At 37.2% G+C, this 22,602-nt stretch overlaps 3 protein-coding genes across 4 annotated transcripts in view; 2 read left to right on the top strand and 1 right to left on the bottom strand.

The window, feature by feature from the left end:
* Window positions 1-2,190, top strand: part of LOC126779895 (uncharacterized) — a 36,359-nt gene extending 34,169 nt beyond the window's left edge. Inside the window, exons 14-15 of the mRNA XM_050504064.1 lie at window positions 334-438; window positions 1,416-2,190. Coding sequence (XP_050360021.1) covers window positions 334-438; window positions 1,416-1,535 — 225 coding nt within the window. The 3' untranslated portion in view covers window positions 1,536-2,190. The remainder of the gene's footprint in view (window positions 1-333; window positions 439-1,415) is intronic.
* Window positions 2,191-2,660: 470 nt separating this feature from the next.
* Window positions 2,661-11,923, bottom strand: LOC126779963 (zinc finger protein OZF-like). Of its 2 annotated transcripts, XM_050504179.1 has the most exons (10): window positions 11,636-11,922; window positions 10,493-10,600; window positions 9,821-10,252; window positions 8,821-8,909; window positions 6,884-7,006; window positions 5,641-5,751; window positions 4,966-5,166; window positions 4,684-4,795; window positions 4,006-4,110; window positions 2,661-2,962 (listed from the first exon to the last, which is right to left on the bottom strand). In XM_050504179.1, the coding sequence occupies exons 1-10, from the start codon at window positions 11,804-11,806 to the stop codon at window positions 2,828-2,830; spliced, it is 1,587 nt and encodes a 528-aa protein (XP_050360136.1). In that variant the 5' UTR covers window positions 11,807-11,922; the 3' UTR covers window positions 2,661-2,827. The 2 variants fall into 2 exon arrangements, with proteins under 2 accessions (XP_050360136.1, XP_050360137.1); XM_050504180.1 differs by lacking the exon at window positions 10,493-10,600 and having other exon boundaries at window positions 11,636-11,923.
* A 460-nt stretch (window positions 11,924-12,383) lies between these two features.
* LOC126779950 (zinc finger protein 43-like) overlaps window positions 12,384-22,602 on the top strand; it is a 34,701-nt gene continuing 24,482 nt past the window's right edge. Inside the window, exons 1-9 of the mRNA XM_050504167.1 lie at window positions 12,384-12,568; window positions 13,672-13,794; window positions 14,512-14,910; window positions 16,155-16,324; window positions 18,128-18,202; window positions 19,355-19,492; window positions 20,682-20,759; window positions 21,405-21,575; window positions 22,056-22,166. Coding sequence (XP_050360124.1) covers window positions 12,461-12,568; window positions 13,672-13,794; window positions 14,512-14,910; window positions 16,155-16,324; window positions 18,128-18,202; window positions 19,355-19,492; window positions 20,682-20,759; window positions 21,405-21,575; window positions 22,056-22,166 — 1,373 coding nt within the window. The 5' untranslated portion in view covers window positions 12,384-12,460. The remainder of the gene's footprint in view (window positions 12,569-13,671; window positions 13,795-14,511; window positions 14,911-16,154; window positions 16,325-18,127; window positions 18,203-19,354; window positions 19,493-20,681; window positions 20,760-21,404; window positions 21,576-22,055; window positions 22,167-22,602) is intronic.

Genomic DNA, 22,602 nt, shown 5'->3' with positions numbered 1-22,602 from the left:
TTGTGGTAGAATATCTGATGAGTGCGCGGTACCTACCCAGATGAGCTTGCACAAAGCCCTCGGACATAGGCCTTCTATGTTCCCAAACTCTCATAATCCAATTGGGAAGACAATATAACGTGTAAAAATTCAGGCGCAGGATAGCAAGGATCAGCTTTACGTGCTTTTCGAGGCACGGTATTATCAATACTGCCAACTTGCAAAGTCGTTGTTCGAGAATCGACAGAAAAACCCAATAACTTATCTGGTCCCACCCGGGCAGCTGAACCCAGGAGCTTGGGAACTGCAGACCTATATGTAATAAACCGATCAAATCATACATTTTTCTTATAGTATTTTGTAAGAAACGCCGATCTTACTAAACATCGCCGGCGAGTCCACGAAGGCATCCAGCCGCCCAAAAACAAGATGTGCCACATTTGTGGACAGGGATTCACCGTAAGTGACATTTTTATTATTTCATCCACCCGACGGTAAGTGGTCACCACCGCACATAGACATTCACTGTAAGAAATCATCACTTACATCACCAGTGTACGGTTCATTGCACCGACGATATTGCGACGTTTTCATTTATCAAAGCGCGTCCATAATAAATTATTTATATGTATAAGTAAATACTTACGTTATATACGCTTTTTATAGAACAGGAAGACGGACGAGCATATGGGCCACCTGACGGAAAGTCACCAACGCCCATAGACATTGGCATTGTCAGAAATGCTAACCATCGCTTACATCACCAATGCGCCACCGACCTTTGGAACTAAGATGTTATGTCCCTTGTGCCTGTAATTACGCTGACTCACTCACCCTTAAAACCGGAATACAACAATACCAAGTACTGCTGTTTTGCGGTAGAATATCTGATGAGTGGGTGGTACCTACCCAGACGAGCTTGCACAAAGCTCTACCACCAGTATATATATACAATATGCATATGCTATCATACACTTCAGTTTAACAAATTAAAATATATGCTTAAATAAACAAACTATACAGTCTGTGTTAATAATAAGCGTTGCTTAGCGACTGTTCAGTTATCTCTTTCTGTCATTATTGATTTGACATTCGAAAGAAGAAGACACAACATTGTTTACAAATAAGGCCATATTACGTTATTTCCATTGTTCTTTGAGTATTATTATTACCTAGCAAATAAGAATGAGAAATTGTGCAACATTGCGTTTTAAGGGTCCTTTTTTTTCGCTGGAAAATGGCATTTACGCGTTTCCCTCTCATGAAGTGAACTGCACCGGAATACAACTAAAAAACCAATGGTACCCTCACTGTATCTTCGAGTGGTTTCACGGGATCGCTTGCGCGTACTGCAGTAACGGCGTTTCAAGGGTCCTTACCCACTCCAGTGATCAAGGTCACTTAATGATTCGTCAGCGTTTCGTTTTGTGTTTCAGACGAACAAGATCCTCGCTAACCACGTGCGCACGCACTCACAGAGCCAGCTCGCGTGCGCACACCGCCCCGCACGCCTCACACGCACACGTGCGCAGGCGGCACACATGAGAGAGACCTGATTTGAATTATATATTTAGCTTTAATAAGGTAATCCTGTGTAATCGAAACCCAAGAAATATTGTCATGAAAAATATTTTGTTAACAATTCAGTGGGACTATTCTCTAAGAATATATTCGAAATTCACCGTAGAATACGGTCGTGAAATGTCAGAAAGTGTTTTTTTTTTATAGAATAGGAAGTCGGACGAGCATTTGGGCCACCTGATGGTAAGTGGTCACCAAACGCCCTTAGACATTGGCATTGTAAGAAATGTTAACCATCGCTTACATAACCAATGCGCCACCAACATTGCGAACTAAGATTTTATGTCCCTTGTGCCTGTAATTACACTGACTCGCTCACCCTTCAAACCGGAACACAACAATACCAAGTACTGCTGTTTTGCGATAGAATATCTGATGAGTGGGTGGTACCTATCCAGACGAGCTTGCCCAAAGCCCTGCCACCAGTGAAGTATCCAGTATGCGATATTGACCGTAATGAGCATATCATTTCAAGAACATACGCATCAGAATAGCATATCATCATAAGTCGGTTGTCAACACGTCACGTGTGAGTAATGAAGTGAGTTCTTACTAGCACTGCCGTTTTGTGGAATGAGAATTATTTTTGTTTTATGGATAGCTTGGATAATAAATAAATGATATGCAATAGTTTTGTTTTTTATTGACACGGTTACCTATTTTCTGTAGACAGGGGCAGTACACATCCCTACTTATCGTTCGCTACGTTCATTAAACTATTATAATATTAACAAGCAAGTTAACATTACAATAATATTTTAAAGAGATAAAAATTTGATTTTATGTATGTTTGGTTGTAATGGATAAACTCAAAAACTACAGAACTTTCATTTCAAAAATTCTTTTACTTACAGAAAGCCTAATTATCAGCGGGTAACATAGGCTATATTTTTCCTAAGAAAATTGCAATAATATAACCGGACGTATCAAACATTTTCCCATAAAGTATTTACTAAGACACATTATATTTATAACTTATAATAATAATATCCTGGGATATTATTCACCCACGGCCATCTTATCCCAAATTAAGCTTGTACAAAGCTCGTACTATGGAAACCAGACAACTGGTATACTACATATACTACTTTTCTTTTGTAAATACATACTTATATAGATAATTACACTCAGACTCAGGACAAACAGACGTGTTCATGCACAAAAAAGTCTGTCCTGGGTGAGAATCGAACCCACAACCTTCGGATGAAAGGCAAGTATTTACCAACCACGTCATTATAAATGAAAGTCGTTATTGAGCGGTGAATGTTTATGTCTTAGCGTGTAACAGCTTGTTGTGCGTGTAGAGCGCGGCGGAGTGCGCGAACGTGGCGGGGCACTGCGCGCACTGCAGGGGGCGCTCGCCCGTGTGCGTGCGGATGTGCGACCGCAGGATCGACAGCGACTGGCGACAATGTAAACGCACGTCAAAATAAACAAAGAAATTATGCAATTTGAGTAATTTTTCCGAAAAACGGCCACTAGGCATCATTATTTCACCATAGAAGTGTGCCACTTGCTTATTGTTTATCAAACATCTACCACCGGTTCGGAAATAGCTCTCAGGTGGTAGGGCTTTGTGATATATATATATTTTTTTTATGTGTGCCGGGATGGCAAATGACTCTACTCCACCTGATGGTAAGTGGTAGTAGAGTCCAAACGCGACGACGGCCAGTACAGTCGGGAAGAATGTTCTGTACTAGCCGTCCCCGCCTTGCCGGCCCGCAAGATGCCTCTTCACGCCTCGTTTAAAGGAACCCGGGTTGTAAGAGGAGGGGAACACGTGAGCTGGTAAGGAATTCCATTTTTTGGAAGTGCGACAAAGAAAGGTAAGTTTACTGGTGGTAGAGCTTTGTGTAAGCTCGTCTGGGTAGGTACCACCCACTCATCAGATATTCTACCGCAAAACAGCAGTACTTGTTATTGTTGTGTTCCGGTTTGAAGGGTGAGTGAGCCAGTGTAATTACAGGCACAAGGGACATAAAATCTTAGTTCCCAAGGTTGGTGGCGCATTGGCTGTATAAGCGATGGTTGACATTTCTTACAATGCCAATGTCTAAGGGCGTTTGGTGACCACTTACCATCAGGTGGCCCATATGCTCGTCCGCCTTCCTATTCTATAAAAAAAAAAAGGAGTTTCCAAATTTCTTTGTGCGCGATGGAATTGATGTCACAGTTAGGCGGTGACATCGAGAACTTAAGACTAGACTTAGAGACTTAAGAAGGAAGGGGGAAGCAGGAATTAATATTAAGCAATAACAATTCTTAACATAACCAATGAGCTACCAACCTTGGGAACGAAGATGTTATGTCCTTTTGTAGTTCCATTGACTCACACTTCAAATATAAAGCATTGCTTTGGTGGCCGAATATGTGATCAGTGTGTGGGGCTTGCACGAAGCCCTACCACCAAGTTATCATAAACCAATGGATACCATAACTCACCGTGAACCCCCTCCCGCAGTGATCGCAGATCTTATTCCTCGGCGGTCTTTTCTTCTCATGAACAAACTCTCTGTGCTTCTTCAAACTAGCGCTGTTTATAAATACCTTAAAAACGGAAGATACTTTTGTAATTTTTTATTTAATAATAATAATAATATTCTGGGAAATTATCCACACACGGTCAACTGATTTTGGGATCAGTTGAAGCAGAGCTTGTACTATAGAAACCAGACAACCAGAGGATCAACTTTTGTCTAACAACAGATTGTTTCTGTTACTAAGATTGATGACTGCCTCGTTAGTCTAGTGCCTAGATATAAGGCCGCTAACCCGGAGGCTCTGGATTCAATTCCCAGGTCGGACCGATAAAAAGTTATTGGGTTTTTCTATCAGAAAATTTTCAGTAACTGCCCAGAGTCTGCAAGTTGGAAGTGTGTATACTCCTATGTCTCGGAAAGCACGTAAAGCCGTTGGTCCTCCGCCTGAACTCTTTCCGGTCGTGTCGGATTGCCGTCCCATCGGATTATGAGAGTTAGGGAATAGAGAGTGCACCTGTGTTTGCGCACACACTTGTGCACTATAATATCTCCTGCGCAGTTGGCTAATCTCTTGAGATTGGCCGCCGTGGCCGAAATCGGTCTGGAGGACATTATATATATAAAATCGATTTAAACGTACCTTTGTACATTTGTTGCACGCGTGCTCAGTATTGTTCAAGTGCATCCAGTCTATGTGGTCTTGGAGCGATCGCTTCACAATGAACTTGGCGTCGCATTCGTTACACGCGAACCTGAAAACAGACGTAAGTAACGTAACGCCTTGACGTTATTTACGGTCGTTTGAGTTTGTTCCTTCGCCTGTTAATGTAAGTTGATGGGAATAAATAGGTCGAAAAAACAAATTAAACTGGTTGTCTTTGGAGTATGTTGTGTGTAGTGTGTTATCGTCGGTGGTGGTTACCTCTTGTCGCTGTGCCGCGAGTGGTGCTTGAGGTGGTACTTGAGGCCGAGGTGCGTCTGGAAGTGCGTCCCGCAGTCGGCGCAGTACGCGGGCGCGGCGGGCGAGTGCTTCGCCGCGTGCGCCGCCAGCCCGGACTTGGCGCGGTACACCTTGCCGCACTTGTCGCACGAGTACACGCGACTCGACTGACGGTGCACCGTGCTGCAGACACACACGCACACACACACACTTTTATTTTACGAACATTATAAGATCGAATATCGCAGATTACATTGACGTCATATTATTTCAAGGTCAAAGTTATTTATTTATCTTTACTACCCCCACCATCGGAATAAAACAAACGTTAAAATAACCGCAACCGAACACGCAGACATACAAACTAATACTTCACGTTATGAAATAAACAATATTTTCATATCTAAATAGTTAAGTAGGAAGTGGAACTTCTCCAAAAATATTGGTACAAACGAGGCAGGTTACCTCACGATGTTTACCTTCATTGTAAGGACGAAATGTATAAGCACAAATTAGGCACATAAGGACTGTTGCTTATTTGCGATTTTCAGTTTTGATCCAAGTCTACCCATTTGGCCAACTAAACAAGCCCATGCTTACAACAGCTTACAAATGGATAAGAAGGTGCTTAGAACAGCAATATTGAGTTACACTTACAACATATGTATCTTCAAGCCCGCATTGTTGACAAACGAGTTACCACAAAGTTCACATTCGACCTTTTTCGTGCGATGCTTGTCGCGGTGGTAGCGGTAGACCCTGTGTGACCTTGAACAAATTACAACCGTCTGTTGATAACTTTTATTATTACGACACAACAGTCACCAGTAATAGTAAAATTTCGATCGCGAATCTTAAAAATGAAGACTTTTTTATAGAATAGGAAGGCGGACGAGCATATGGGCCACCTGATGGTAACTGTTCACCAACGCCCTCAGACATTGGCATCGTAAGAAATGTTAACCATCGCTTACATCACCAATGCGCCACCAACATTGGGAACTAAGATGTTATGTCCCTTGTGCCTGTAATTACACTGGCTCACTCACCCTTCAAACCGGAGCACAACAATACCAAGTACTGCTGTTTTGCGGTAAAATATCTGATGAGTGGGTGGTACCTACCCAGGCGAGCTTGCACAAAGCCCTACCACCAGTACATGCATGACATGCAAACACATGTTTCAAAACTAATGAATACCACAGATTATTTAAATCCCGAACATTTTTTTATTTATTTGAATCTCCAACAATTGTTTATAAAATAAATCCAACACGCTTAAAATTTATTTAAACTAAATAGGAGAACACACCATTCCCAATCGCAATTACGATGTTTAAATTAAAAAAAGCTTACAAGTAATTTATCAAGTAACTGAACATGATTTTTTTATACATATATATATGTATGAAGGGGCGTTCATAAGCTTATTTTAATAAAATTTTAGCCGCCTTCGCCTTGCGGGCCGGCAACAAGTGCAGAACGTTTTTCCCGTCTGTACTGGCCGTCGTCGCGTTTGGACTCTACTACCACTTACCATCAGGTGGAGTAGAGTCATTTGCCCTCCCGGCGATATAAAAAAAAAAAAAAAAAAAAAGGGGTAAAAAAAACAGCAACAAAAACAAAAAAATATATTAAAAAAAGTAGACACTAATTGGAGTTTTAAAACGATTTAAGTTTTTAAACTAAGAGTTATCTTAATTCAAGATCAAATGTTATTTATCTTTATCCTTTTTTCCATTGGAAAAGACTTAACACACCTGAAAATATCTACTTCAATCTCTTTATGAGCTTTTAGAAATGACAAATAACATAAACAACACCAAGGTTAAGTCTGACGGCATGATTTGTTGTATCTTTGCTTACATTTGCATCAATAATAAAAAAAAAATTTACTTACTCTGTGGAAAAATCACATAATTTACACGAGAACTTCGTCTTTATCCTTCCATGACTCTCGTTGTAATGTTTCAAAACTGTATACACGTTGTTATTGCGTCGCCCGCATTCGACGCACTCGTATCTGAAACATTACTAATAACTTAATTTGAACATGAAGCTTGTAAATCCAATGTGGTCCGTTCCGAATGTAGATTGTAACGAGAAGAACTGGCAAGAAACTTATTAGTAATTCTTTTTAACAATAAGTATGAGCATCAACTGACTGCCTCGTTGGTCTAGTGGCTTGATGTAAGGCCGCAAACGCGGAGGTCTTGGGTTTAATTCTCAGGTCGGGCCATTAAAAAGTTATTGGGTTTTTCTGTCTGAAAACTCTCAGTAGCAGCCCGGAGTCTGGAAGTTGGAAGTGTGTCCACTCCCGTGCCTCGGAAAGCACTTAAAGCCGTCGGTCCTGCGCCTGAACTCTTTCCGGTCGTGTCGGATTGCCGTCCCATCGGATTATGACAGTTATGGAATAGAGAGTGCACCTGTGTTTGCGCACACACTTGTGCACTATAATATCTCCTGCGCTGTTAGCTAGTCTCTCTTGAGATTGGCCGCCGTGGCCCAAATCGGTCTGGAGGACATCATCAACATCATCACTAACTTGTAGTTCGTCCTTCACCCACGTGTAATATATATACCCCATATACTTACGTACTATGCCATTTTATCTACTCCTGACTTGTTGGCCTTACAACCTTTTAGCTAGCTCGTGCAGCTAGGTACCGCCCAGTCAGATATTCTACCGCTAAGCAGCAATACGTGTGAGCGAGCCAGTGTTTCTTACATCGCCAATATCTATGGGCGGTGGTGACCACTTACCATCAGATGGCCCGTTTGCTCGTTCAACGGCCCATAACATAAAAAAAAAGTTTATGCAAAATTTCATGATGATCAACCGATCATCCGATTAGATAAGACTTAAGCGTAACAAACAAACAAACTCATTCTCATTTATAATAGTATAGGTGGTGTTATTAAAGTATTACAACGGCTGAAGGAGAAAAGATAAAAAAACCTTAAATTTACGTATGACTGTTATATTATGCCCTACAAACAGTTCTCGATTAATATATATTTATTAATAATACAAGAAACTGGTGGTAGGGCTTTGTGCAAGCTCGACTAGGTAGGTACCACCCACTCATCAGATATTCTACCGCAAAACAGCAGTACTTGATATTGTTGTGTTCCGGTTTGAAGGGTGAGTGAGACAGTGTAATTACAGGCAGTTCCTAAGGTTGGTGGCGCATTGGCTATGTAAGCGATGGTTGACATTTCTTACAATGCCAATGTCTATGGGCGTTTGGTGACCACTTACCATCAGGTGGCCTATATGCTCGTCCGCCTTCCGATTCTATATACAAAAAAAAAACAACACTATTACACTTAATAACTTTATATACACTTTAATATAACTTCCAAAGTTCCGATAACAACTTCGCCGACATTCGAAATGCAATATATTCACAAATTAATTGATTGCTCAAGAACAAGATCTCGATGAAAGCGATCAATTATCAACTCAAAGTTATTTATCTGTACTTATTCTGTCAGAGGAATAGACAAATCCTAGGTTTAATATTATTATTAATAATAATAATATCCTGGGACATTATTCACACACGGCCATCTGATCCCAAACTAAGCAGAGCTCGTACTATGGAAACCAGACAACTGTTATACTACATATACTACTTTTCTTTTGTAAATACATACTTATATAGATAATTACACAAACTCAGGACAAACAGACATGTCCATGCACACAAATGTCTGTCCTGGGTGGAAAACGAACCCACAACCTTCGGCGTGAAAGGCAAGTATCTACCAACCACGCCAACCGGCCCGTTATTATTATTTAAAACACACATATAAAACTGTTTCCAAGCTCACCTTCTAAAATGCCTTTTATAATGTTCGTCATACGAGGTCTTCGTGCCGAGAATTGAAAAACAAATCTTGCATTCAATACCATCGCTTTTCTGGAAAAAAAAGTCATTAAAAAAATAAAGGTGACGTAACATTTACTAAGCAAGTTATTTCATAATGTAATGGCGTGAAACGGAATGTCAATTTTTTGCATTAATAAAAAACATTTTAGTGACATAAATCCTTATATAATATGAGTAAAGAGAGCCAATATGATTAGTTTCTGAAATGTGTATTGCTGACCCTGTACATGACATGACATCTGACTGTTGTTTGAGGGATGGGGGAACAGTACTTTTCTTCTTAAAAATTGAGCCACTTCAGGCTCAGAATTACGACCGGGTGGTCGTGAGGGTATCCCTATGAGATCGCACCTAATTAGGAATCCAGTTTTTTAGCCACTTGGGGTTCGGTGGTTGACAATTAAAAGTCGCTCCAGTACCTCGGAAAGCACATAAGCATTGGTCTTGCACCTGAAGTATCTCCGATGTGGTCGAAGTTCCGTCGGATTATGAGTGAGGAATGGAGATAGTATGTTTGTCTGTCCGAGAACCCCGCATCGAGCCAATGAAAAGCTACTGGGTTTTCTTATTAATAACTCTTTTGGAAATTGGCAGTGCTTAGAAGCTGCCCAGATCGGGTCGGGACAAAATCAGTTATTGGATTTATTATAAAGAAATTCCCAGCGGCTCGGAGTCTGAAAGTTGGCAGTCTTTACTTTCCCGTGCCTCGGAAAGCACGTAAAGACCGCGCCCGAACTGTTTCTGGTCGTGTGTATTAGTATGTTTGTAGATTACCATCCCATCTGATTATAAATGGTGAAATAGTCTTTAGTTTTCAGCATAATTAGCTATTAGTATCCGTTCAAAATGGGATAGGTGATGGGGTTCTATAGCCTAGCTCAGGGTTCAAGTACCAAAGACTTCACTCGTTGAAATTCAAACATCTTGTTACCCATACTTACTTTACAGTGTCGTTTCTCCATATGATTCTTCAACGTCAATTCATGATCGAAGCCGGTGATACAAAATTCACATTTAAAGGGTAATTTTAAATAACTCTTCTTCAAAGCTTCATCCTTTCTTTCATCCAACATTTCATCTTCACTCAGCATTATTATTCGTATCTTTCCTTCGTATTTTTTCTGTAATGGCGTCTTTGCCTTAGAGATTGTGGTTCTTTTTTTTTCTTTCTGCAATTCTATCAAAGGTATGTCCAGTTCGTTATCAGACTTGCGTTCTATTTTGACTTCCGTTTCTATATGTATAAATGTTTCTGTGGTTGTCGGTTCCAATATTTGGAATTCTATCGGTTGAGATTCAATAGTCGAATTTATTTCTATATTTGAAAATTGAAGATTCTGAGTGTATAAATTCACTGTTTTCAAGTAATTTGACTGGAATATAAAATGTTTATAAAGTTTCATGATATATATAAAAAGAAAAAAAAACTGTCATATGATAAAATATTACTGAATTTACTTTTTTTTAATTATATGATATTTTATAACAACTGTCCATCCATCATATTATTGTTATATTTTGGTTTCTATTGTTTTAGTAATCAGCAGAAACTGTTTTCTTTTTTAAATAGATCTGTACAACTTTTTTTTTTTAATAATACTAAAAAAACATACCTCATGATACAATTTATTCATGTTATGGTTAACTTGATTTTTAAAGTCTTGTATTTTTTTTAATACACTATGGCATGTGTAACATATTAAATGGTCAAGTAATTCTGCCTGAAAATAAAACATTAAAATATTAAAACATAGATATACTATCATATTAAAAGCTTAGAATTTATCATTCTTATGTGATATAATAAAAGTGCTCGTTCTTGGGATACATAAATCAATCAAGGAAAAATTCAAACTATTCAAACTATTCCATGGCTCACAAATTTTTAAGAACTAATAATTTAGTGTCATCTATATAAAAGAATGATTGACATGTCAACGCTCTGCCCAAACTACTCGGGCTAGTGTCATAAAAAATTGAATACAGGTTCCTTTTTCACAGTAAGTTAGCACTACGGAAGGGTTTTTGAATATTTAACCCCTAAGGTAGTTATAAAGAGGATGAACATTAGTATGAAAATCCTTTATCTTTGAAGAAAGAGCTATGGAAATTGGTACTCAGCAATTCTGTATTATGACAAAGCAGGTTAGTATAAAGTGTGTGTTAGGTCATTTAAAAAATATATTATTATGATATTTTAATAATATTAATAATAAATATTCAAAAAGTATACTATGCTATTATTTAATTAATATCCTGAATGGTTTAAGTGTTAATCTTAAAAATTTATAAGTTTGTAAATTATTATGATAATGTTATAGTGTATAAATATTTTGTATTAATTTAATAAATTATTGATTTCGAATAAACTAAAACTATAATTTTTAAACTTTAATAAATAACAACAATAAGCAAAGACCTCATTGAAATATTCCAATTTTAAAATGTGAATTTTACAATTTTATAAATCAAAGAAAAAAATATATTTAAAGATGTTATATTTAAATATTTAGTATTTCAGTATTAACATAGGTCGATATTAATAATATATAATAATTTACGTATGCAATTACATTACAAACATTTCAGATAGCTTTCACCATTTTTATTGTAACAAGATACCAATATGTTAAAGGGCGACTATAGCGAATATTGTATTTTTAATTGATATGATAAATAAAAAACCATTTATATTTACAGGCAATGATTACTATCTATTTAAATTATTAATTACTAAATTATTTCAAGATTATTACCTTACAATCCAGTATAAAATCAAAAACTTTAGCATGTACACAATTTGACAAATTTATAAAAGGCACTTCTTTTTTAAGGCAAGAAATACAAATCTTATCTTGTGGAACTCTTGTCTCTCCACCTCCATTTAAACTATAATCATTAAAATTAAATTTTAAATCTGCAGCCATTTTTACGAAAAAAAATAATGTATATATTTTACGATGTAAGTTCACGACGCCATTACTAATACATTACACTCGTAACGGAGGTTTTGCTCCTACGAAAAATGACTTTTTAATTTCAGTGGTTTCTCTCACTGCGGAAAGTATTTACGTTTTTTTTATGATTTTGTAATTTCTATCGCACTGTTGATTTCACAGTGCCGAAAAGTGTAAGGCCATCTATTAATTAGTATAATTATTCTTTAAAACAAATTAAAATATAATTTGAGTCAATACATCGTAATTAGATAATATTATGTTTATAAAATAATATGTTTATAGAACAATAAAAATAAATGTAAAAAGTACTAGTAAAATCTCTCAAGCAGTTTTTTTAAGACCATAGTGCAAAATTACCTTTCTAATATTTTATTTACCATCTAAAAAGTTAGTAATTATAATTTAAAATATAAATGTTTACTTTTATTTCCAATTTCATAATTATATACATAATAATTCTAAAATTTATATCGTCTGCAAAATATAAACGAATTTTATAAACTTATGACAATTGCATGACATGGCGTACGGCATCTGTGCTAGCGTTAACATCCAAACAAAACAGAACGCTTGAAATAAAATCAAATCAAAATAATCAATAAAAATGTGGTTATAGAGTTAATGATGACTGAGATTTGTTGTGGATGTCTTAACAATGACCGTAGGATGGTGAAAATTGAGGAATATAACGCGAAAAAATGTTTTTTACAAATTATAAACGAAATACCGGTAATTAAATTTTACGTATATGTTATTTGCTTTTATTTATTATTTTATACTTATAATACTTACTAGCTTAGCTATACTAGCTTTCATAATATTCTTTAAGTAAGTTCTATTGAGAAAGAAAGTCAAGTTGAGTATTAGTATAAATATCAAAACTAAAAAACAAATACATACACTTCAGATACATTTTTTAATACTTTCATTTCTATCAATTAATAAATTTCGTCGATGTGCAAGTTTAAATTGGTATAAATACCTCATCATACTTGGTGGTATGGCCACAAGCACACCCGCTTGGGTAGGTACCACCCATTCAACATATATTCTACTGCCAAACAGCAATATTCAGTAATGGTGTGTTCTGGTTTGAATGATGAGTTGGCCAGCCATTCCCAAAATTAGTGGCTCCATAGGTTGTAAGGGATGATTAATATTTCTTAAAATGCCAATGTCTATGAGGAGTAGTGACCACTTACCAATATTATTTATAGTCAATTAAGTTAAAATATAAAAAGACTTATTGCAATTTCATACGAAATATATATTTATAAATTAGTATTTTCTATTTCTTTGATATATTGTTCCATAATTTTAATAGAGTTAATTTTTTTTGAGCATGATATCGGTAAAGCAAATTGGTGGCTTGAGTCTGCAATTATCTGTTTAAATTCACAAAGTCAATATATAACTGTCATTATACAAAATTATAATTGTCAAATTTGTAATAAAGCACTTTATAATTGTCATTATACAATTTTAATTTGAAAATAAAGTTTGTAAATGTATTGTAAATGGGTGGTCCGTTCCGAATGTAGATTGCACCGAGAAGAACTGGCAAGAAACTCATTAGTAACTCTTTTTAACAATCAGAAAATTACATGTAATAATCGTATAACATTATATTTATATAACCTGTATGAGCATCGATGAATACTAATTCCAAGCTGTTCTCTTCATTTATATAATTCTGACTGCCTCATTGGTCTAGTGGCTTGATGTAAGGCCGCAGACCCAGAGGTCCTGGGTTCAATTCCTCGGTCAGGCTGATAAAAAGTTATTGGGTTTTTCTGTCAGAAAATTCTCAGTTTACAATATATCTATTTCAGAATTCCTATTCGGAGACACCGCTCCAACTCTGCTACGAATGTGCTGGTCTCCTCTTTAAATTTACTAAGTACAAACAGCAGGTGCTGCAATCATACAAAGCTCTCAATAATTATGTTCAAATAGTAAGTTCTTTAAATATAATTTATTTATGTTAGCAAATGAATGTACTCGATGCCTAAAAATTTATTTACAAGAAACCAAACAGTAAAATTTCCTTATCAGTAATCAGAGAACTTAAAAATGTTGATTTTCAATTTTCATAATAAGATTTTAAAATTTAAAAAAAGCTTGGTATATTTTTTTAAGTTCTAGTTATGCTTAAGATCTCTTCAATTATCATTGGACTTTAGGACAGCATAAAGACTAAATTTTTTTAAACTTCCTGCTCTTAAAGTTTAATTATACGCTCAAAAACATATTTGGATCATTAAATTAATGTTATATACATAGAATTATATATATTTATTATTAAAATAATAATTCTCTTATCCGTAACTGTACCGTAACAGCCTGTGAATGTCCCACTGCTGGGCTAAAGGCCTCCTCTCCTCTTTTTGAGGAGAAGGTTTGGAGCTTATTCCACCACGCTGCTCCAATGCGGGTTGGTGGAATACACATGTGGCAGAATTTCAGTGAAATTAGAGACATGCAGGTTTTCTAACAATGTTTTTCTTCACTGTAAAGCACGAGATGAATTAAAATCACAAATTAAGCACATGAAAATTTAGTGGTGCTTGCCCGGGCTTGAACCCACGATCATCGGTTAAGATTCACGCGTTCTTACCACTGAACCATCTCGGCTCTCTCGGATTCCCTAATACAAATGATTTATTTTACAGGAATTAACACCGTACAGAAATTTAGAAACAAAATCACTTTTCAACATATCAACACCGTACCCACAAACCGATGAAATACGAACAATAGAAGTAATAAAGACAGAGTTTAACACAGATGAATACTTATCTGATATAAAAGAAGAAAGAGATGTATCCAATGATGATGAGCCACTAATAAGGGTAAAGAAGAGAAAGAAAAAGAACGGTCACATTAAGAAGGAGATAGACGATGCTCAGTTTGTGGAAGTGGAATTGAGCAAAGACGAGATATTGGAGGAAATTAAACAGTTGGCATTGAGAGAAGATTATGTGAATGCTATGTTTCAATGTGAAAAGTGTGTTACATCGTTCCCCAATGCCGATGATCTTGCCGACCATATTAGTCTAAAACATAAAATGGTATGTTAATGACAAATATATATATATATATATATAATACAGGCTTCGCTCGCTTGTAATACGAATCGTTCTTGCCACTGAGCGACGCCAATAGATGTTTTTTTTTATATATGTTTTTTTTAACAAATTATTATAAAAATTAAAAATAATGTACTAGTCGATGGTGGCTTCTGAATTATGCCTCGTTGACAATTTTAATTCGTTGATAGCAGTTTCAGCCTACAATAATGTCGCATTTATAATATTAGTATATGTAACAGTCTGTGAGTGTCCCACTGCTGGGCTAAGCTGTCTCCCTTTCTGGGGAGAAGGTTTTGCAGCTTATTTCACCACGCTGCTCCAATGCGGGTTGGTGGAATTTCAGTGAAATTAGGCACATGCAGGTTTCCTCACGATGTTTTCCTTCACCGTCAAGCACGAAATGAATTATAATCAAAAAGCACATGAAAATTCAGTGGTGCTTGCCCGGGTTTGAACCCATGATCATCGGTTAAGATTCACGCGTTCTTACCACTGGGCCATCTCGGCTCAATAATAATAATAATATTAGTATGAATATTTGATAATACAAGTTCGGCTCTCCCATTAATCAGATATTAAACCATCAAACAGCAATACTTGATATTGTTGTGTTCAGGTTTGAAGGGTGAGTGAGCCAGTGTAACTACAGGCACAAGGGACATAAGACTTTAGTTCCCAAGTTTCATTGGCAATGTTAGGAATGGTTATTACTCACAGCGCCATTGTCTATGGCCGATATAAATAAATAATGATATTCATTAATTGTCAAACCACCAATATATACTAATATTATAAATGCGATTTTAACTCGGTCTGACTATTCGACGGGCCGGTTGGCGTGGTTGGTTGGCTTGCTCTTCACGCCGAAGGTTGTGGGCTCGATTCCCACCCAGGACAGAAATTTGTGTGCACGAACGTGTCTGTTTGTCCTGAGTCTGGGTGTAATTATCCATATGAGTGTGTATTTACAAACGAAAATTAGTATATGCAGTATATCAGTTGTCTGGTTTCCCATAGCACGAGCTCTGCTTAGTTTGGGATCAGATGGCCGAGTGTGAATAATGTCCCAGGATATTACGCTTTCACGGTTACCACTGAACTGACTTTGATAAAATTTGTTATGAGGCATGCTTGAAGGTCACATGGCTACTTTATTTAAACATAATAAAAAAGGGAAGCCGAGCCGTGCGGAATATTATTTAATCATGAATATTATTTTTCAGAATTCGTCAAAATATAAATGTACGATATGCGAATGTTCGTTCTCCTCGGAGGTTTCGTATAATTATCACACAAACAAACACACACGCAGGTACCAGTGCGTCGTATGTAGCGAGAGGTTCGTCAGCAAGAGGGGTGTTCTCAAACATTACAATATGGTACATTGTCATAGGTATGTAGCCTACCCTTATATATCTTTCATTGGTTATAGGTTGGCAGACCAAACGGGGGTACTTTTTTTTTTTATAGAATAGGAAGGCGGACGAGCATATGGGCCACCTGATGGTAAGTGGTCACCAAACGCCCATTGACATTGGCATTGTAAGAAATGTTAAACATCGTTTCCATCGCCAATGCGCCACCAACCTTGGGAACTAAGATGTCCCTTGCGCCTGTAATTACACTGGCTCACTCACCCTTCAAACCGGAACACTACAATAACAAGTGCTGCTGTTTTGCGGTAGAATATCTGATGAGTGGGTGGTACCTACTCAGATGGGCTTGCTCAAAGCCCTACCACCAGTGAAATGGTAAGGTATAAAATAATTTATAATACTTGATGGTAAATGGTCACCAGAGATATTAGAACTTACGTTGATACGCCACCAACCTTGGGAACTAAGATGTTACGTATTTATACTGGTATGGTATGTGTAACGCGGTCATTATGAAAAAAAGTATATTTTGATTTTAGAAGGAATTATTTGAAATTTTGATTTCGATTATTTTAAATTGTATTTTTTGTTTGTCATTCGTGTCTGAGAAATAAAATAATAAGTTTAATAATAATAATAAGTTTTTCATCGAGTTTATTTTTTTTTATTTTTAAATACTACATTTTGTGGTGGCTTACTCACCTTTCAAATCAGAACACAACACCACTCAGTATTTTTTGTGGGTAGAATATAATTATGATAATTGGGTGGTACCTACACAGATTTACACAAAGCCCTACACTTAAGTCAAATGTGGTAGATTAAATTGTCTAACCATTGTATTAACGTTTCTTTCAATTTTGTTTTCATTATCATATATAGATTACTAGTTTTCAACCCCCTCTCACTTAGGGGTGGGGGCAGGTGTTTGGTATAAAAAATAGCCTATGACCTTCCTTATTGCTTAAACTTGCTTCATACCAAATTACATCAAAATCGTTTCAGTATCTTTATCAGTTGTGAAAGCATAACAGACAAACAGCTGATTTCGCAAATTGACGAGCCGGTTGGCGTGGTTGGTGGATACTTGCCTTTCACGCCGAAGGTTGTGGATTCCATTCCCACCCAGGACAGACATTTGTATGCATGAACATGTCTGTTCGTCCTGAGTCTGGATGTAATTATCTATATGAGTATGTATTTACAAAAGAAAAATAGTATATGTAGTATATCAGTTGTCTGGTTTCCATAGTACGAGCTTTGCTTAGTTTGGGATCAGATGGCCGTGTGTGAATAATGTCCCAGGATATTATTATATGAAAATATTGAACACAATATACACTGTATTTGTCAATAACTCATAAAATAATTTATTTATTTATCATAATATCAACACTAACAAGAAGTACACTAATAAATACAATTGATTCTTTAAACATTACGTTATACAAATCAAGTGTCTCCTAAATTATAAGTGTTGCCAACTATCAACATTACGAGTTAACAATAATGATAATTTTAAAAATTAAAATATTCATAACAAATAGAAAAGACATTGACAATTAAATTATTATAAAATGAATAAAATATAAATATCTGAGAACATTTAAAATTTTTGAATATTAGTTATTTTATTAAAAGCAAACAAAAGTAAGAGGTACATTACACATAAAAAAAAAGATGTTAAAAACAAACATTTATGCATTATTATTGAGGAAAAAAAATTCAAATTGTCATGCAATATTAGTAAATATATTTGACATTTAAAATAAAAATTAAGCTGTTATTATTTATTAATATTTCTATTTATATAATTTCAGAACCAATGTGGAGTTCGACTATGATAATAATACTGACAATTGTGATAATGAAACCCCTCAACACCAAGATCCAAGGTGAGCTAACAGCTTTGTCCCACTGCTGGGCTTAACCCTCTTCTCATTTGAGGTAAAGGCTCATTCCACCACGCTTCTCCAATTACACATTTGTCAGGTTCCCTTACAATGTTTCCACCAGACACAATATGACACACAAATAAACACACACGATAATACAGTGAAGCTCGCGTTTGGAAACATTGTTCCGTTTAGGATTCACACATCTTGGGTCTTTATGTATGTATATATTGACTGCCTCGTTGGTCTAGTGGCTTGATGTAAGGCCGCAGACCCGGAGATCCTGGGTTCAATTCCCAGGCCGGGCCAGTAAAAAGTTATTGGGTTTTTCTGTCAGAAAATTCTCAGTAGCAGCCCAGTCTGGAAGTTGGAAGTGTGTACACTCCCGTGCCTCGGAAAGCACGTAAAGCCGTTGGTCCTCCGCCTGAACTCTTTCCGGTCGTGTCGGATTGCCGTCCCATCGGATTATGAGAGTTAGGGAATAGAGAGTGCACCTGTGTTTGCGCACACACTTGTGCACTATAATATCTCCTGCGTAGTTGGCTAATCTCTTGAGATTGGCCGCCGTGGCCGAAATCGGTCTGGAGGACATTAGTATTATTATATATTGGTATTGCTGTTTGGCGGTAGAATATGATATGAGTGGGTGGTAACTACCCAGGCGGTCTTGAATTGACACGATCTCTTTGGTCGAGATATTAATAATCTGTGGTGCTCATTGTTTGTTGCTGAAAAATTAATATCGATTTTTTTTACATATATTTTTTAAACACAGATTCCTCTGTGCCTTTGTCTTACACTAATACTAACAGCCTGTGAATGTCCCACTGCTGGGCTAAGGCCTCCTCTTCTTTTTTTGAGGAGAAGGTTTGGAGCTTATTCCACCACGCTGCTCCAATGCGGGTTAATACACATGTGGCAGAATTTCAGTGAAATTTGACACATGCAGGTTTCCTCACGATGTTGTCCTTCACCGTCAAGCACGAGATGAATTACAAACACAAATTAAGCACATGAAAATTCAGTGGTGCTTGCCCGGGTTTGAACCCACGATCATCGGTTAAGTTTCAAGCGTCCTAACTACTATCTTTCTGTTATTTCGTTATTATAGCTTAATATGTTTTTATTTAAAAAAATCCTTCAACTTTTCAGCGCGCAAGACGACCAGCCCTCGTTTCCCTGTGAGTTCTGCGGGAAGACATTTAAATGGCGAACGTCGCTCCGTAAACACTTGGAGACTCATCGCATTGAAACTGGAGAGAAGAGGAAGCCTTATTGTGCGCCTTGCAGGTAGGCTTGCCTACCGTCCTATAATATATTAGCTTTTATTCGCGGTTTCACCAGCGCATTTCCCGTTGCCGTGGGTATACGGGGATAAAATATAGCCTGTGTTACTCGCTGATAATGTAAGTGTCCATTGGTGAAAGAATTTTTAAAATAGGTTTAGTGGTTTATGCATGAAAGCTTAACAAACAAAGAAACAAACACATTCGCGTGTATAATATTAGTCAGGGTAGGTTAGGAACCCACTTACCTACTAACCACTTCACGGGTCGGACAGGGTTCTTCTACACCTGTATATAGGTCGCATAAATACTATATTTTAGTTAATTACAGTTTGTTTTTCCAACACCATGTATAATTACTAATATTCTATGGTATGAGACAAGCTTAAACCCCAAGGATATAGGATATAGGATTCTTTTTACTTAATACCCAGGGGGTGAATGTGCGGGTTAAAATATTACAACAAACATTACACAAACATATTGTAATACGTACCTTACATAACATCTTAGTTCCCAAGGTTGGTGGCGCATTGGCGGTATAAACGATGGTTAACATTTCTTGCAATGCCAATGTCTATGAGCGTTGGTGAGCAAATACCATCAGGTGGCACATTAAAAAAATATTTATTATCTCTGACATATATAATGTCAGAGATAATAAATTTAAGCGGGTATACGACGTCACTTATTAGAATAGCAACACCGCACAACGTGATGTATGTCATGTAGGTCGGTCGGTTGTCAGACTTCAAGTGTAGAAATTATAAGACGGGTGCCTATTTTATTATGTAACCAATGTAAATATAAAATATAATGGTGTATCTGTCAGTAGCGCGTGTGATCGTTTGTCGAGCGACCCCCTTGATCTTTTGGTCTCTCGCTCTCAGGCCAGCGCCAGCGCCGGACGTGCGCACTGACTGATTTAATAAAATCAACATATTGGACGACAATGGCGGCCATTAAAATGGCAATCCATTTGAATCCGGGACATATATATCAACAGCCAATCATTATCCACTGCTGAACAAAGGCCTCTCCTAAGGTGCGCCAAAGCTCCCTGTTGCCTTCCGCATCCATTTGGTGCCCGCCACCTTCTTAAGGTCATCGGTTCACCTGGCTGGAGGGCGCCCTACGCTGCGTTTGCCGATTAAAAAATAATTACATACAATTAATGAATTTTAATTTCGCAGACTTTCCTTCACAACTACATCGAATCTACAAAAGCATGTCCGTACGAGTTCCAAACATCAAATCCAACTGAAACTGAGGTAAATAATAATTATATATATATATACCACCACCCACTAATCAGATATTCTACCGCAAAACAGCAGTATTGTTGTGTTCCGGTTTGAAGGGTGAGTGAGCCAGTGTAATTACAGGCACAAGGGACATAAAATCTTAGTTCCCAAGGTTGGTGGCGCATTGGTGATGTAAGTTTTTAACATTTCTTACTATGCCAATGTCTATGGGCGTTGGTGACCACTTACCATCAGGTGGTCCATAAGCTCGTTCGCCTTCCTATTCTATATATAAATATATATGCGCCAATATACTAATATAATAATATTTTTAAATTTTAAAATTATAATACTACTGTATTAATCAAAATTCAGTTTGATTAATACAATACAATGCGTTTATTTCAGAGCCGAGATGGCCCAGTGGTAAGAACCCGTGAATCTTAACCGATGATCGTGGGTTCAAACCCGGGCAAGCACCACCGAATTTTCTATTGTTTATAATTCATCTCGTGCTTGACGGTGAATGAAAACATCGTGAGGAAACCTGCATGTGTCAAATTTCACTGAAATTCTGCCACATGTGTATTCCACCAAACTTTCTCCTCAAAAAGGGAGAGGAGGCCTTTAGCCCAGCAGTGGGACATTCACAGGTTGTTACGGTTATTTCAGAAAGCTAACGGAATCTCTACCGGAGCTGACCGGTCAGGACCGGCACAAGGCCCAACTGGAGATCAGGAAGTCGGTGAACAAGTCGAGACATCAGTTCCCTTGCACTCAGTGCGACAGAAGATTCCTTTGGAGGGGGAATTTGTTGAGGCATATGAACAGCCATGCAGCCAAGTTAGTATTTATTTTAAATTAGTTAACCTAACCTTTGACATTGAATTGAAATAATCATTCCTCATTGGTCAAGATCTAAATTATCTGTGGTATTCATTTTGGATTTTGTTAATTTCGTTTTATATATTGATGAAGTTGTTATCGGAATTAATTAAAGTGGATTTAAGTTGTGTTTTTTTAATTAAATAGATAGGTAGACTGGCAAATGGGCTACCTGATGGTAAATGGTCACCACTCACCATCACCCATAGACATTATCACTGTAAGAAGTATTAAACAATTCTTTACATTATCGCCCCACCAACCTTGGTAATTAAGATTTGTCCTTTGTGTCGGTTACACTGGCTCACTCAATTTAAACCGGAACACAACAATAGAGTATGTGGTGAGTGAGCGGTACCTACCCAGACATGCTCAAATTTCTACCACCAATCTACTTTTTCACTAGCAATATTAATAATTAATTTTACATAACTTCAGAGCAAACGGTGATCTGATCTGCAAGCCATGCAACAGGACGTTCTCCTCCATAGCGACCTATCAGCAGCACATGAAGATAAGCAAGAAACACGTATCGGAGAATGATTTCAAGTGAGTACTATAAGGCGTGGATGGCTTTTATCTTATATGTTCTGAAGACTTGAGTTTCAAATGCTTACGGGATGGATGCAGACTGCCCAAGATCGGGATGCCAACCATCCGTTCTATGGGGGAGGCTTTTGTCCAGCAGTGGACGGCAAAAGGCTGAAAAAATAAATAAATAAATGAATAAATAAATTTAGGGCAGTCACAAGCAAGGTGTTCCACCATCTCAGGGCTGGCATCGTCACAGTCGCAATTAGGGTTTGATGATAAATTGTACGTATTGAAGTAATGTGCGAATCCACCATGCCCTGTGAACAGCTGGGCCACCTTGTGGTCCAGTTTTAGTTTCTTTAAGATTTTGTGGGGCTCACTGACGTCTTCGATAAATAATTTCGTCGTCTTGCCCGTCGAGCTGGTTATATAGATTAACTGCCATTTAGTC

The sequence above is a fragment of the Nymphalis io genome, chromosome 30, assembly GCF_905147045.1.
Source record: "Nymphalis io chromosome 30, ilAglIoxx1.1, whole genome shotgun sequence".
NCBI lineage: Eukaryota > Metazoa > Arthropoda > Insecta > Lepidoptera > Nymphalidae > Nymphalis > Nymphalis io.
Note: the sequence above shows the minus strand (reverse complement) of the source record. Positions and strands in the feature narration are given on the sequence as shown.